At 41.5% G+C, this 15661-nt stretch overlaps 1 protein-coding gene across 2 annotated transcripts in view; it reads right to left on the minus strand.

Moving 5' to 3' along the window:
• Window positions 1-15661, minus strand: part of rims4 (regulating synaptic membrane exocytosis 4) — a 50602-nt gene that overhangs the window by 18373 nt on the left and 16568 nt on the right. For both annotated transcript variants that reach the window (XM_071334632.1, XM_071334631.1), the window contains exon 2: window positions 14744-14882. In XM_071334632.1, coding sequence (XP_071190733.1) covers window positions 14744-14882 — 139 coding nt within the window. The remainder of the gene's footprint in view (window positions 1-14743; window positions 14883-15661) is intronic.

Consider the following 15661-nt stretch of genomic DNA (forward strand, 5'->3'; position numbering starts at 1 on the left):
GTTAGGATCAGCTTGATCTCCCCCTTTAAATAAAGGACGAACAGTGACTGCCTTCCAAGCAATGGGAACCCCCCAGAGAGAAGAGCCAGGTTAAGAAGGTCAGAGATAGGCTTGGCGATTATAGGGGCAGCAACCTTAAAGAGGAAAGGGTCTAAACCATCTGACCCAGATGTTTTTTGGGGGGTCAAGTTTAAGGAGCTCCTTTAGCACCTCGGACTCAGTGACCGCCTGCAGGGAGAAACTTTGTAGCGGAGCAGGGGAAAAAGAGGGAGGAGCATCGGGGTTTGTCACATTAGAAGGGTGGGAGATGAGGAAATGTTGGACAGGCAAGGGGGCATGGCTGAGTAAAATAGGAATCCTGACATAATGAAGTGGTGATTTAAAAGCTCAGCCATGTGCTTCATGTCAGTAACATCAACATCACAACTTTAAGGGACATGGGCAGCTATAAGGAGGAGGGTTTATTCTCCAGGTCTTCTACTGTTTTCCAGAACTTCTTTGGGTTAGAACCCCAGAGAGAGAACTGCTCCTTAAAGTCACTAACTTTGGCCTTCCAGGTAGCCCAAGTGCACTTATTTCTCATTTGCTTGAACGAGAGCCAGTCAGACTGAGTATGCGTGTGCCGAGCATTTCGAGAATTTGCAATTCTTGAGGTGGAGTAACTCTGCAAGAACACGGTCGAACCAAGGGCTGAAGCTGTTTTTAATTCTCATGTTCTTTATGGGGGTGTGTTTGTTAACAATATCACTGAAAATATCCAAAAATAATTTACAGAGGCCAGGTCATGAAGGAAGGCTTGCTCATTTAAAAAACATTGCAATCCCACAAGGTACAAATCAGGACAGGTCGTTTCAGCCATTATGAACACAGGCTGTAAAACAGTGATCACTAAGGTCATTACAGAAAATACCAGACTGATACCTATCAGGATTATTTGTGAGGATAACATCGAGGAGAGTAGCCCTTTCTTGGTGTTTGGAGTCGTACCTTGTGGGATTGGTATTAATCTGAGAAAGATTTAGGGAGTCCCATTGCTTTAGGACTTGGTCAGGTGGTTTAAGCATGTCCCGGTGTAGGTTACCTAGCAGGACAAATTCAGGCATAGTGTAAGGGGCCAGGAGAGAGCTTAGGGCAGGTAGGGTACAGGCCGGTGCTGATGGAGGACAATAACACCCAGCAACATCAACAAAGAGCTTTTTTAAAGTTTAATGCTTAAAACTAACAAATCAAATTGTTTCGGGACAGACTTGAAGAGTCTGAAGGAGACAACTGAGCACTTAAGGTGATCCTTGGTAAAGATTGCCACTCCCCCACCTTTGGAAGATCTGTCTTGCCGAAAAAGGTTATAACCAGAAAGGTTTAACATCAGTATTCAAAACACTCTTTCTTAATAACCACGTCTCAGTAATGATCAACACATCTGGATTGTAGCTGTGAACCCACACTTTCAATTGATCCATTTTAGGTAATAAGCTTCTAGTGTTAACGTGCAGAAAACCCAGGGTTTTACGAGAGCAGAAATGAGTGAAACAGATATCAGAGCACAAATCAGAATTGAAGTTAGCAACAGAAGATGAGGCCAGGGTGTACTTGCACATTTCCAGATATCATCAACAGTAATACAATCAATGCACGGCAGAGGACAGGGAGAGCTCTGCAGTGTTGATTTATGACATTTGAATGTGCATTAGATGGCAACAAGATCATATTATACAGCAATTTCATCAGGTAACATGAATACAAAGCTGGCGAGAGGTGGATAGAAGAGGCCAAGAGTCCGTGTAACCAATATAGAGTCACCGGCTCTGACGCTCGTCAGATATGGCAGGACTTGCAAACTATAACGGACTACAAAGGGAAATCCAGCCATGAGCTGCCCAGTGACGCGAGCCTACCAGATGGGCTAAATGCCTTTTTTGCTCACTTCGAGGCAAGCAACACTGAAGCATGCATGAGAGCACCAGCTGTTGTGATCACACACGACTGTGTGATCACGCTCTCTGTAGCTGATGTGAGCAAGAACATTCACAACAACGCAGGACCAGAGGGATTACCAGCACGTGTACTCAGAGCATGCGTGGACCAATTGGCAAGTGTCTTCACTGACATTTTCAACCTCTCCCTGACCGAGTCTGTAATACCTACATGTTTCAAGCAGACCACCATATTCCCTGTGCCCAAGGAAGTGAAGGTAACCTGTCTAAATGACTACCGCCCCGTAGCACTCACGTCGGTAGCCATGAAGTACTTTGAAAGGCTGGGCTTGCCTCACATCAACACCATCATCCCAGAAACCCTAGACCCACTACAATTCGCAAACCGCGCCAACAGTTCCACAGATGATGCAATCTCAATCGCACTCCACACTGCCCTTTCCCAGATGCTGGACTTCCTGGAGGGCCGCCCCCAGGTGGTAAGGGTAGGCAACAACACATCTGCCATGCTTATCCTCAACACGGGGGCCTCTCAGGGTGCGTGCTTAGTCCCCTCCTGTACTCCCTGTTCACCCACGACTGCATGGCCAAGCACGACTCCAAAACCATCATTAAGTTTGCAGACGACACAACGGTGGTAGGCCTGATCATCGACAACGACGAGACAGCCTCGTTGTCAGAGACCTGGCAGTGTGGTGCCAGGTTAACAACCTCCGATGAGACAGCCTCAGAGGTCAGAGACCTGGCAGTGTGGTGCCAGGATAACAACCTCCCTTAACGTGAGCAAGACAAAGATGATGATCATGAACTACAGGAAAAGGAAGACCAAACACGCCCCCATTCACATCAACGGTGCTGTAGTAGAGCAGGCCGAGAGTTTCAAGTTCCTTGGTGTCCACATCACCAACAAACTATCATGGTCCAAACACATCAAGAAGGTCATGAAGAGGGCACAACAAAACCATCACAAATTTTTACAGATGCACAATTGAAAGCATCCTGTTGGGCTGTATCACCGCCTGGTACGGGAAATGCACCGCCCACAACCGCAAGGCTCTCCAGAGGGTAGTGCAGTCTGCCCAACGCATTACCGGAGGCAAGCTAGGACACCTACAGCACCCGATGTCACAGGTAGGCCAAAAAGATCATCAAGGACATTAACCACCCGAGCCACTGCCTGTTCACCCGCTATCATCCAGAAGGCGAGGTCAGTACAGGTGCATCAAAGCTGGGACCGAGAAACTGAAAAACAGCTTTTATCTCAAGGCCAACAGACTGTTAAACTTCCATCACTAGCACATTAAAGGCTGATGCCTATAGGCATATACTAGGAATTACTGGCCACTTTAAGGAATTGGAACAGTAGTCACTTTAATAATGTTTATATATCTGGCATGACACATCTCATATGTACAGTGGGGAGAACAAGTATTTGATACACTGCCGATTTTGCAGGTTTTCCTACGTACAAAGCATGTAGAGGTCTGTAATATTTATCATAGGTACACTTCAACTGTGAGAGACGGAATCTAAAACAAAAATCCAGAAAATCACATTGTATGATTTTTAAGTAATTAATTTGCATTTTATTGCATGACATAAGTATTTGATACATCAGAAAAGCAGAACTTAATATTTGGTACAGAAACCTTTGTTTGCAATTACAGAGATCATACGTTTCCTGGAGTTCTTGACCAGGTTTGCACACACTGCAGCAGGGATTTTGTCCCACTCCTCCATACAGACCTTCTCCAGATCCTTCAGGTTTCGGGGCTGTCGCTGGGCAATACGGACTTTCAGCGCCCTCCAAAGATTTTCTATTGGGTTCAGGTCTGGAGACTGGCTAGGCCACTCCAGGACCTTGAGATGCTTCTTACGGAGCCACTCCTTAGTTTCCCTGGCTGTGTGTTTCGGGTCGTTGTCATGCTGGAAGACCCAGCCACGACCCATCTTCAATGCTCTTACTGAGGGAAGGAGGTTGTTGGCCAAGATCTCGCGATACATGGCCCCATCCATCCTCCCCTCAATACGGTGCAGTCGTCCTGTCCCCTTTGCAGAAAAGCATCCCCAAAGAATGATGTTTCCACCTCCATGCTTCACGGTTGGGATGGTGTTCTTGGGGTTGTACTCATCCTTCTTCTTCCTCCAAACACGTCGAGTGGAGTTTAGACCAAAAAGCTCAATTTTTGTCTCATCAGACCACATGACCTTCTCCCATTCTTCCTCTGGATCATCCAGATGGTCATTGGCAAACTTCAGACGGGCCTGGACATGCCCTGGCTTGAGCAGGGGGACCTTGCGTGCGCTGCAGTATTTTAATCCATGACGGCATAGTGTGTTACTAATGGTTTTCTTTGAGACTGTGGTCCCAGCTCTCTTCAGGTCATTGACCAGGTCCTGCCGTGTAGTTCTGGGCTGATCCCTCACCTTCCTCATGATCATTGATGCCCCACGAGGTGAGATCTTGCATGGAGCCCCAGACCGAGGATGATTGACCGTCATCTTGAACTTCTTCCATTTTCTAATAATTGCGCCAACAGTTGTTTCCTTCTCACCAAGCTGCTTGCCTATTGTCCTGTAGCCCATCCCAGCCTTGTGCAGGTCTACAATTTTATCCCTGATGTCCTTACACAGCTCTCTGGTCTTGGCCATTGTGGAGAGGTTGGAGTCTGTTTGATTGAGTGTGTGGACAGGTGTCTTTTATACAGGTAACGAGTTCAAACAGGTGCAGTTAATACAGGTAATGAGTGGAGAACAGGAGGGCTTCTTAAAGAAAAACTAACAGGTCTGTGAGAGCCGGAATTCTTAATGGTTGGAAGGTGAGAGAAATACTTATGTCTTGCAATAAAATGCAAATTAATTACTTAAAAATCATACAATGTGATTTTCTGGATTTTTGTGTATATACTGTATTCTATACTATTCTACGGTATCTTAGTCACTTAATAATGTTTACATATCTTGCATTGCTCATCTCAAATGTGTATACTTTATTCTATACTATTCTACGGTATCTTTGTAACTTAATGTTTACATATCTGGCAATACTCATCTCATGTGCATATACTGTTTTCTATACTATTCTATGGTATCTCATTCACCTAATAATGTTTACATAACTTGCATTACTCATCTCATATGTATATACTGTTTTCTATACCATTCTACTGTATCTTAGTCCGTTCTGCTCTGACATCGCTCATCCATATGTATATAGTCTTAATTCATTCCTACTTAGATTTGTGTGTATTGGGTATATGTTGTGTAATTTGTTAGATATTACTTGTTAGATATTACTGCACTGTCGGCGCTAGAAGCACAAGCATTTCGCTACACCCGCAATAACATCTGCTAATCACGTGTATGTGACCAATAACATTTGATATGATTAGATCAGATTTTTCCACCTCAGGAGACTGAAAATATTTGGCATGGGTCCCCAGATCCTCAAAAAGTTATACAGCCGCACCATCAAGCGCATCCTGACTGGTTGCATTCACCGCCTGGTATGGCGGTGAGTAAGCATTTCATGGTGGTCTACACTTGTTGCATTCGGCGCATGTGACAAATAAATGTGATTTGATTTGAATTATGGCCTTGATTATGATGAAGCAGCTTGACAGGAGGTTGGTGGCACCTTAATTGGGGAGAACGGACTCGTGGTAATTGCTGGAGCAGAATCAGTGTAGTGGTATCAAATACATCAAACATGGTTTCCATGTGTTTGATGGTATTCCATTTCCTCCGTTCCAGCCATTATTATGAGCCGTCCTCCCCTCAGTAGCCGGCTATATAGCGGCTATACGACTGAGCTGATTAATGATTAATTTCTACTCATTAGCGGGTAATCCAGGACTCACTTTCTATAATTAGGAACGCTGTAGTTACTTATTGTTAGATAATAGGGACATTTTGATGGTACATGTGTCCAATTAATTCAGTACAAACAATTAAAGCCACAATCTGTCATTTCAACTGGCTGACCCTGCCACAATGTTTAGTAAGTAGAGGGATGGGGGTGTGGTAATGTAACCACTCTCAAATTGATTGCTATGGGTCACTGAGTATAAATCATAACCTGATAGTACAAAGATGTAATGTGCCTTCAAAAAGAAAGTAAAATGTTCCACATTTTGTTGTGTTACAAATTGGGATTAAAATGGATTACTTTTTTTAAATATTTTTTTTTACAATCTATACAAAATACTCTAATGTCAAAGTGGAAGAAAATAAACTATTAATGAAAAATAAAACACTAATATATCTTCATTAGATAAGTTTTCAACCCCCTGAGTCATTACATATTAGAATCACCTTTGGCATTAGAGCTGTAAGTCTTTTGGAGTAAGTGTCTAAGAGCTTTGCACACCTGGATTGTACAATATTTGCCCAATATTGTTTTTTAAACTCTTTAAGCTCTGTCAAGTTGGTTGTTGATCATTGCCCAGACAGCCATTTTCAAGTCTTGCCATAGATGTTCAAGCCGCTTTAAGTCAAAACTGTAACTAGGCCACTCAGGAACATTCAATGTCGTCTTAGTAAGCAACTCCAGTCTATATTTGGCCTTGAGTATTAGGTTAAAGTCCTGCTGAAGGTGGATTTGTCTCCCAGTGTTTGTTGGAAAGCAGACTGAAACAGGTTGTCCTCTAGGATTTTGCCTGTGCTTAACTCTATTCTGTTTATTTTTATGGTTAAAAAAAAAACATAGACCTTGCCGATGATGAGCATATCCATAGCATGATGCAACCACCACTATGTTTGAAAATATGAAAAGTAATATTCATTGATGTGTTGGATTTGACCCAAACATAATGCGTTGTACTCAGTACAAAAAGTCAATTTCTTTGCGACTTTTTTTGCAGGATTACTTTAGTGCCTTGTTGCAAACATATGCATGTTTTGGAATATTTTTTATTTTGTACAGTCTTCCTTCTTTCACTCTGTCTTTGTGGAGTAACTACAATGTTCTTGATCCATCCTCAGTTTTCTCCTATCACAGCCATTAAACTCTGTAACTGTTTTAAAATCACCATTCGGTCTCATGGTGAAATCACTGAGCAGTTTCCTTCCTCTCCGGCAACTGAGTTAGGAACGACGCCTGTATCTTTGTAGTGACTGGGTGTAATGAAACACCTTCCAAAGCGTAATTAATAACTCCACCATGCTCAAAGGGATATTCAGTGTCTGTTTTTTACCCATCTACCAATAGATGCCCTTCTTTGCGATGCATTGGAAAACCTCCTTGGTCTGTGTGAATTTTTTCAAAAATCTAAATTTCACTTTGACATTGTGGGTTATTGTGTGTAGATCAGTGGCACAAAATCAAAATTGAATACATTTTAAATTCAGGCTGTAGCAAAAAAATGTGGAGAAAAAAAATTAAGGGGTGTGAATACTTTCGGAAGGCACTTTCTGAATATTCAAATGAAAACAAAAGCACTAGAACAAGCAACACCCCCCCCCCCCCCCCCCCCCACCCCCCCCCCACCCCCCACCCCCCCACCCCACCCCACCCCACCCCACCCCTGTACCGACCTTGTTCATTGAGCTGAACATAGGTGCTGAAGACTCATAATGAATTTCCTCCCTGTGTTAAAGTTATGACCTCGATTCCTCGTTTTTTTCCCCTTCTCTCTGGTTCTTCGCTGATCTATTTTTAAAGCACTTCAGGGACAGTCCAAACCAGCTGCCACACATTTGGACAGGCAGTCTTGGGAGATTTCTCACCCTATCTCATCTATCTTCTGCCATCACTCTCGACTCAGGTTCACTGTTTCTTTATCAAATGTGCTTGAAGAAACACGGCCATTCTGGGTAATGAGCGGGATAACAAAATACAGACTGACCCAATAACTATTTTGCTCTCTGTTGCTATTATGCATTACATCCTGTTCCACTGAAATTAAAGTTTTACTCTTGATAAATGAAAATGATTACCCCTAATGTACCGTATATTCTAATAGGCAATGTATGAACACAAAATATATTATAATTTGACTAACAGGTCTATTTTCATGCATTAATAATGATCCTGTGCCCATTACCTTATTAAAATACACATGCTCAATCATCATGCTTCATTACTTTGCCAGCTGAAATATGCAGAGGTACACTACATGACCAAAATTATGTGGAAACCTGCTCGTCAAACATCTCATTGCAAAATCATGGGCATTAAAATGGAGTTGATCCCCCTTTACTGCTATAACAGCCTCCACTCTTCTGGGAAGGCTTTCCACTAGATGTTGGAACATTGCTGCGGGGACTTGCTTCCATTCAGCCGCAAGAGCATTAGTGAGGTTAGGCACTGATGTTGGGCGATTAGGCCTGGCTCGCAGTCTGCATTCCAATTCATTCCAAAGGTGTTCGATGGAGTTGAGGTCAGGGCTCTGTGCACACCAGTCAAGTTCTTCCACACCGGTCTCGACAAACCATTTCTGTATGGACCTTGCTTTGTGCACAGGGGCATTGTCATGCTGAAACAGGAAAGGTCCTTCCCCAAACTGTTGCCACAAAGTTGGAAGCATAGAATCGTCTAGAATGTCATTGATGCTGTAGCTTTAAGATTTCTCTTCACTGGAACTAAGGAGCCTGAACCATGAAAAACAGCCCCAAACCAGTATTTGTCCTCCACCAAACTTTACAGTCGCACTATTAATTTGTTCTGTGAGCTTGTGTGGCCTACCACTTCACAGCTGAGACATTGTTTCTCCTAGATGTTTCCACTTCACAATAACAGCACTTACAGTTGCCCGGGGCAGCTCTAGCAGGGCAGAAATGACTTTTTGGAAAGGTGGTATCCTATGACGGTGCCACGTTTAAAGTCAATGAGCTCTTAAGTAAGGCCATTCTACTGCCAATGTTTGTCTATGGAGATTGACTGGCTGTGTGCTCGATTTTATACACCTGTCATCAACAGGTGTGGCTGAAATTAACGAATCCACTCATTTGAAGGGGTGTCCACATACTCAATCACATTTTAGACTTCCATGTTTGTTTGTTGTGACAAAATCTAAGTCAACATATTTCAGCGACACTGAAACAAATACTATGGTCAAATCCTGCGATGTGTATCTTAATGTTGTACGTCAGGCATGGGTATGTTTTGGGATTATGTACATATTTTTGAGAAAACGAGAGCCAATCTCACGCAACCTATGGTATATAAAATAGCTTTTGAAATTAGATTGGGTGAGTTGACTGAGAATACATTCTCATTTGCAACAACGACCTGGGGAAGGTTACAAAACATAGGCTTAGTTACATACAAGATCTAAGCAAGCAAAAAAACACAACACAATACAAAATAAAAAAATCTTAAGATCTAATCATAGAAATATAAAAAACAAACGCATTATTCCTTAAAAAGGTCCTCACATAGCTGTCTGACTGCATCAGAGGCACCAATTCATGACATTTAAACCATTCCACAAGCAACGTGCAAAATAGATAAAGACAGATTTACCCAACTCTGTCGAGATCGAAGGAACCTCTAGAGTTTACCGTTCCTGAGATCTTGTCTGATAGCTTGTATCTCTATAGGTTACCAGAGAAGTCAGGTAGGGTGGTAGTTTACACAAGAGGGCTTTATAGACAAAAAGAGCTCAATGCATAGATCTGCGAGACTTCGAATAGGGCCAGCCTACTTTCTCATACAGAGTACATTGATGTGTGCTGAACCTACAGCCCGTAATGAAGCATTATGCACTATTATATACAGTGTCCAGTGGCTTCAATACAGTGGCAGCTGCATTTATATAAATTATATTGCCATAGTCTAAAATCGGAATGAATATCGACTGAATTATTTGTTTTCTGCTATTTACCGTAAGGTAGAGTCTATTCCTGTAAAAGAAGCCAATTTTTATACTTAACTTTTTAACAACTCATCAACATGTGTTTTGAATGAAAGCCTATTGTCAATCGGGATGCCCAGATATTTATACTTCGTTTAACTTGCATTAAACACTAACTTCAGTTCAACAAAGGCCCTCTGCAGGGCAATAAAGACAGACTGAAAGATTCGAAAGAGCCTGGTCAGCCGTGGGGGCAATAGCATACACAAAAGTATCGTCTGCATACAGGTGAAGGTTGAACGCTTTTACAGATGAACCAATATTGTTCATATAAATCCTGAAAAGAACCAACCAAGACTTTAACCTTGTGGGACACCTTCTGTTATGTCCACAAAACACGATTTAACACCATCAGTAAATACACAGTGTTCTGTCCTATGAATAATTTTCAAACCAGAAACATGCAGCCTGGTTCAGGCCAATTATTGGAAGTCTCTGAATAAGTTATTGAGTGTTGACAGTGTTGAAAGCCTTAGACAGGTCAATAAAAAGGGCCACACAATGTTTCTTCCTATCCAAACAATTAAAAACGTAATTTAGCAGAAGCAGATATGGTGGTGTACATTTAGAATACATCTTATGGTTAAAAAGGATCTAAGTTGAGTATTTACCAAAGATTCTAAAATGTTTGCTAGGGAAAAGGGCTGGTAATTATTTTGGTCACAAGGGTCACCACCTATGTGAAGGGGTATATGTGCTGCCTTCCAGACCGTGGGGATGATACCAGAAGTAATCGTAAGGGTACAAATATGTGTTAAAGATTCTGCAATCAGAGCAGCAGAAAGCTGCAGCAAGAAGGGATCACGTAAATCTGCCTCAGTGGATTGTTTTTACATCAATCTTCAGCAAGGCATATAGCACATGACAAGTAGAAAGTTGTTGAAATGAAAACAAAGATTCACCAGAAGTTGCCTGATCCTCCATCAAGCCAACCGGGGGCTGGGAGAGGGAGGAGCCATCTACTGACTGACCAGGGTCAGCTAAACCAACATTTCTTTCAAATTAAAATTGTACTGAGATAAAATCATGATTAAAAGCATCACTTATTTAATTTTTCCCAGTAATGATGCCAGAGTCTGACAGAATTTGCTTAGGCAGGGAAGGAGGGGAATTCCCACGCTTCATTGCATTTACTGTTTAAATTTTTTTGGACGGATCACTAACAGTCAGAAATAGAACTTAGAAAGTAGCTGGATTCAGCTTTCTAAATTGAGGAAGTACATTTATTTCTCAATTGTCTGAAAAGCTGCCAATCAGCTAACAAGTCTCTTTTTTTGTCTTTGCTCAGGCCTGATTTCTCATCATAATGAGATCTGAAAGTTCTATAGAGAATCATGTATTAGCTATATTTGTTACTCTAAGGTGTTTAAAGGGGGCGTTTGTCTCCCTGAGATATAGAAAGAGATGAGAAAATACCTGCTATAAACAAGTAACCAGAAATTCAAAACTTTTCGGGAATAGTGACACTTAGGGAACATGATGCTACAAGAGTCAATTTCCCATACAGTACCAGTCAAACGTTTGGACACACCTACTCATTCAAGGGTTTTACTTTGTTTTTACTATTTTCTACACTGTAGAATAATAGTGAAGGCATCAAACTATGAAATAACACATATGGAATCATGTATTAACCAAAAAAAGTGTTAAACAAATATATTTTTGATTCTTCAAAGTTTTGCATTGACAGCTTTGCACACTCTTGGCATTCTCTCAACCAGCTTCACCTGGAATGCTTTTCCAACAGTTTTGAAAGAGTTCCCTCTTATGCTGAGCACTTGTTAGCTGCTTTTCCTTCAGTCTGCGGGTCCAACTCATCCCAAACCATCTCAATTGAGTCCTCATCTGAACCGGAGCAGAGGAGGATAGTCTTGTTTGGATTGTATAATGCACTAAGAAATTGCACCCATTTCTTTGCCTTTCAAGCATGAACTTTCAGGGAGAAAACCAAATCAAGGTAATAGCCCATTTTTCCCCCGCCGGTCGGCCCCAAATCTTTCGACGGCTTGTTTATGTAAAGATGTTATGTATTCTGTTCATGAGATCCAATAAAATATGGTGAACCATCCTCTGTGCCAAAAAAGTAATCCCGACTGTTCAATTCCCTGTAATCCAGCTTCAATGAGGTTGATTTCCCTCCCTGATGCTGTTTCCCCTGTCGGAGTGGCCACAGATGTTACATAACACTACAGTGTGCATGCAGTGGTCATCCCTGGTCCTTTGATGATGGCTCACTTTGCAGAGTACAGAGCTGGCTCACGTTTAGTAGTGCCTGGTAGGCGGCTGTCAACAAGGGAAACTTCCATAGAGGAAAGAAATACTGTATTTTCCTCTTACTCGTAATAAAATGAAAGCAAAAAAGGGCACCGATACTGCCACCCTTTTTTCACTTCTTTGATGTAATGTGTGTAAGCATTGTTCTTTTAATAACACCACAGGACTAGGACGCTGTTACACCAGCTACCATCGGTGCTAGTCTGAGCCAGCCAATCCACATGTTTTGTGTGGTATACATCAAAATCACACTGCACCTATCCACATTACATTCCCTATGCTTTTGAAAAAGAACAGCAACATTGGATACACAAAGGCTTAGCAGAGGCCGTTTGCATTCTGACTCTGGATTAGTACTTGTAAGTGCAAATAACTTGTATTGAAATCACACAGTCGGTTCATAACAATTCTTCAGGAATATTTATATTATAATGCCATAAGCCACAAAAATGTTTTATGTTTTCTTAATTTTAGGCATGAAAGAAGAAAATCATCCAGTGACATGACACTTTATGTTCTGCTTGTTTGTATTTTTATTTATTTTCAAATTGTTTTTGGGATGTTTGTAAATCGAAGCAACCATGATGTCACAATGTAGGCCTGAAATCCAGAATCTGTTTTGTGCTGACATTTCACTCCTCTTACCCCGTGTCATTGCCAAATAGTCTGGCCTTTCTGCAATCTCAACGTTCAATATGCAGCTGGATTTTGTGCACGATCCCTGATTGGTTGTTAAACATAACATAAATAATTCCATGACAATCACTGCACCAAATACCCTAGTTTCAGTCTCCTAACTAGTCTTTCACCTCTGAAGACTAGATACTTCTATGCCAACTTTGGTGTTTTATCTCTGAACACTCAAAGCTTGTTTCTCCACCGACTGTTGGTGGGGAAGTATGGGGTATTAACAACGTTCGGTGGAGACTAGAGATCCTGACCGCCAATGTGTCTAGGCTGAGACATGCCATGTACTGTAGATATCACCACATTCACACCTGACCATTGTTACGGCCCCCATCTCCCTTTATGGTCACAGCCCCCCACCTCTCCCTTTAATGCCCCCCACCACCACCATACACTAATTCTGTCATCAATTCAAGGAAAAGTCACGTGTTTACTATTTAAACATTTAAACATGCTTTTTTTTGGTCAAAAACGAAGAACAAGTGTTCAAAAGTCAGATGATAAAATACAGCATCTTTAATTAAATAAACATTTCAAAAAAATAAGTGTACAAGGAAAGCGAAGAAAAAAATTATCCCAAACCCCCTTCCAAAAAAAGAAGTAATGAAATAACAAATAACTGTCAGCTCATAATGGTGCAATACACATTTATAATAAAAGCAATACACATTTATAATAAAAATGCACAATATTAAGACATTTCTCAAAAAAACAATAAGGAGTAAATAGTAAAAAGGGTAATGTTCTGTGTGTGTGTGTGGTGTATACATTATATATATATATAAAAAAATATATATATATATATATATTAGTTTGGATACACCTATTCATTCAAGGGTTTTCCTTTATTTTTACTATTTTCTAATTGTGTAGATACCAAACTATGAAATAACACATATGGAATCATTTAGTGACCAAAAAAGTGTTTCCAAATTCGCCTACAGTTTCCAAATTTGCCTACAATTTAATTAGGAACTATGTTTTTCATTTTTGAATGTTGGATGCTTGGGAATATTAAAATTGTAATGTGAGTTCCGCAACCTACAAGACAGGTCGGTTGAGGGATGAGTGGTGACGCTCATGAGGAGTGACGCCACCTGTCGGAAGACAATGCTATTCTCCTCGTTCATTAATGATATGTTTATATTGGAAGATTGCAGAAAGGCCAGTCTGTTTGGCATGACAACGAGTGGCAAAGGGTGAAATGATAGCGGAAACAAATTGGTACCCAGGCTAGGCCTTTCTCGGCCAATTTTGAAACTGTAGAATGATTTCCCAAAGTCATATCTGCTTCTATTCCATTATGCGCTGTAATTTAAATGCATCATAATGGATGCATCATAATACTTTTGGTAAAAACCTCAATGATCAAACTATCGCAGGTGTTGGAGGTATAATGTGTCCACTCCCAAATCAACAACTGCATTTCATGGCCTATAGCTGCTCTGTTTTACCCTCTAATCCTTACTAATAAAGCAAGGTTCAAAATATAGACATCAAACGTGAGCTAGTAGATTAGTCAGCCCACACTGGGGAGAGGGAAGTTTGACACATTGCATTTCCAAGAGAAAGACAGTGCCATGATTCCACAGGATTTATGGGAGTTTTTTCAATGATCCGGAGTTGAGCTTATCAGCGGCATATCCAGACACCAAAAAGCTGAACAGATAAACAGATTTTTGAGGAGGGGGGAATTGCATTGAATCAAATGATTAATTACCAATGATTTACCGCCCGTAGGGGCGGGTGCCACTAGTAACAATATACTTCACTATACTATACTTCACCTCACTTAGCAGATGGTTTTATCTAGAGGGACGTACAGTACAGTAAATGCATACACTTTTAGTATGTTTATGTGATTTGCGCTGGAGTGGACCCACAAGCTTGGCTTTGTTAGCGCCACACGCACACTAACTGATCCACACAGAACCACTGTGAATCAGTGGGCGCCCCAAGTGCTAATGGTGCTAGTTGTGTTTCTGTACTCACTTGCCCTCTGAGCCGTAGCTGTTCATGCTGTCTTCAATGGACTCGTGGCTGGCCTGGCGTACAGTGCGGCTGGGCATCTCTACAGCCAGTCCCGTCTCAGTGCTCCTTTGGATCCCCTTTAGCCTTCTACCCTCAGCATCTACAATTCACACAGGGAATAGACATGTTTGGTAAACAGAGGTAACACTTTACTGGCTAACTCTAGAGGTCCCGTTGATCTCTAGAGAATTAAGTAAATCTGCATTCAGTTTTTTGGCGCCCCGTAAATGGAATGATCTGCGGAGTTCTCTGCACCTTGACACTCTGGTGCATCTAGGGCAGTTCAAGCTATTAATGAAGTACCTCATTGTTAAGGAATGTGTTTGTTTCTTAAAGGTCAACTGCCCCTTAGAACCAATCTCTCTGGTTTTAAACAGCCAATGTGGCATTGACATGAGTCAGAAACATTCATTATAGTGTAAAAATGTACTACAAACGTGTAAATAGGATCATTTTGTTTATACAGTCAGCCTCGTCCAAAACAGATTTTGGTAACTGACTTACCTGAGGGTTTGGTTTGGATTACAATTATGTCATCAATTTATGCTCCCTTTTACCTATTAATATGTGGTGGCACCGTGTTTTCTGGGAAAAGCCTGGGAGATTTCGATTTGCATGGCCGCAGAGCTCTCCTTAGGAGAACCAATGGAATGGTTGAAATGGAGCAAACCCCGCCCACCCAGCTTGATTTGCAATGCACATATTGATCGGGAAATAGCTACTCTAGTGAAAATGGGATTCCGTAAAGTTCAACAATCAGATGGCCAGGATATGGATTACATCCAACGCTAGATACAAGTTCTGCGGGCTGTCAACCGTCAAGCTTGAGACTATACGTGGTGTTGTTGGTGATGGTCAGTTGGTTACGCATGTCTTGTG

This window comes from Salvelinus alpinus, chromosome 12, assembly GCF_045679555.1.
Source record: "Salvelinus alpinus chromosome 12, SLU_Salpinus.1, whole genome shotgun sequence".
In the NCBI taxonomy this organism is placed as follows: domain Eukaryota; kingdom Metazoa; phylum Chordata; class Actinopteri; order Salmoniformes; family Salmonidae; genus Salvelinus; species Salvelinus alpinus.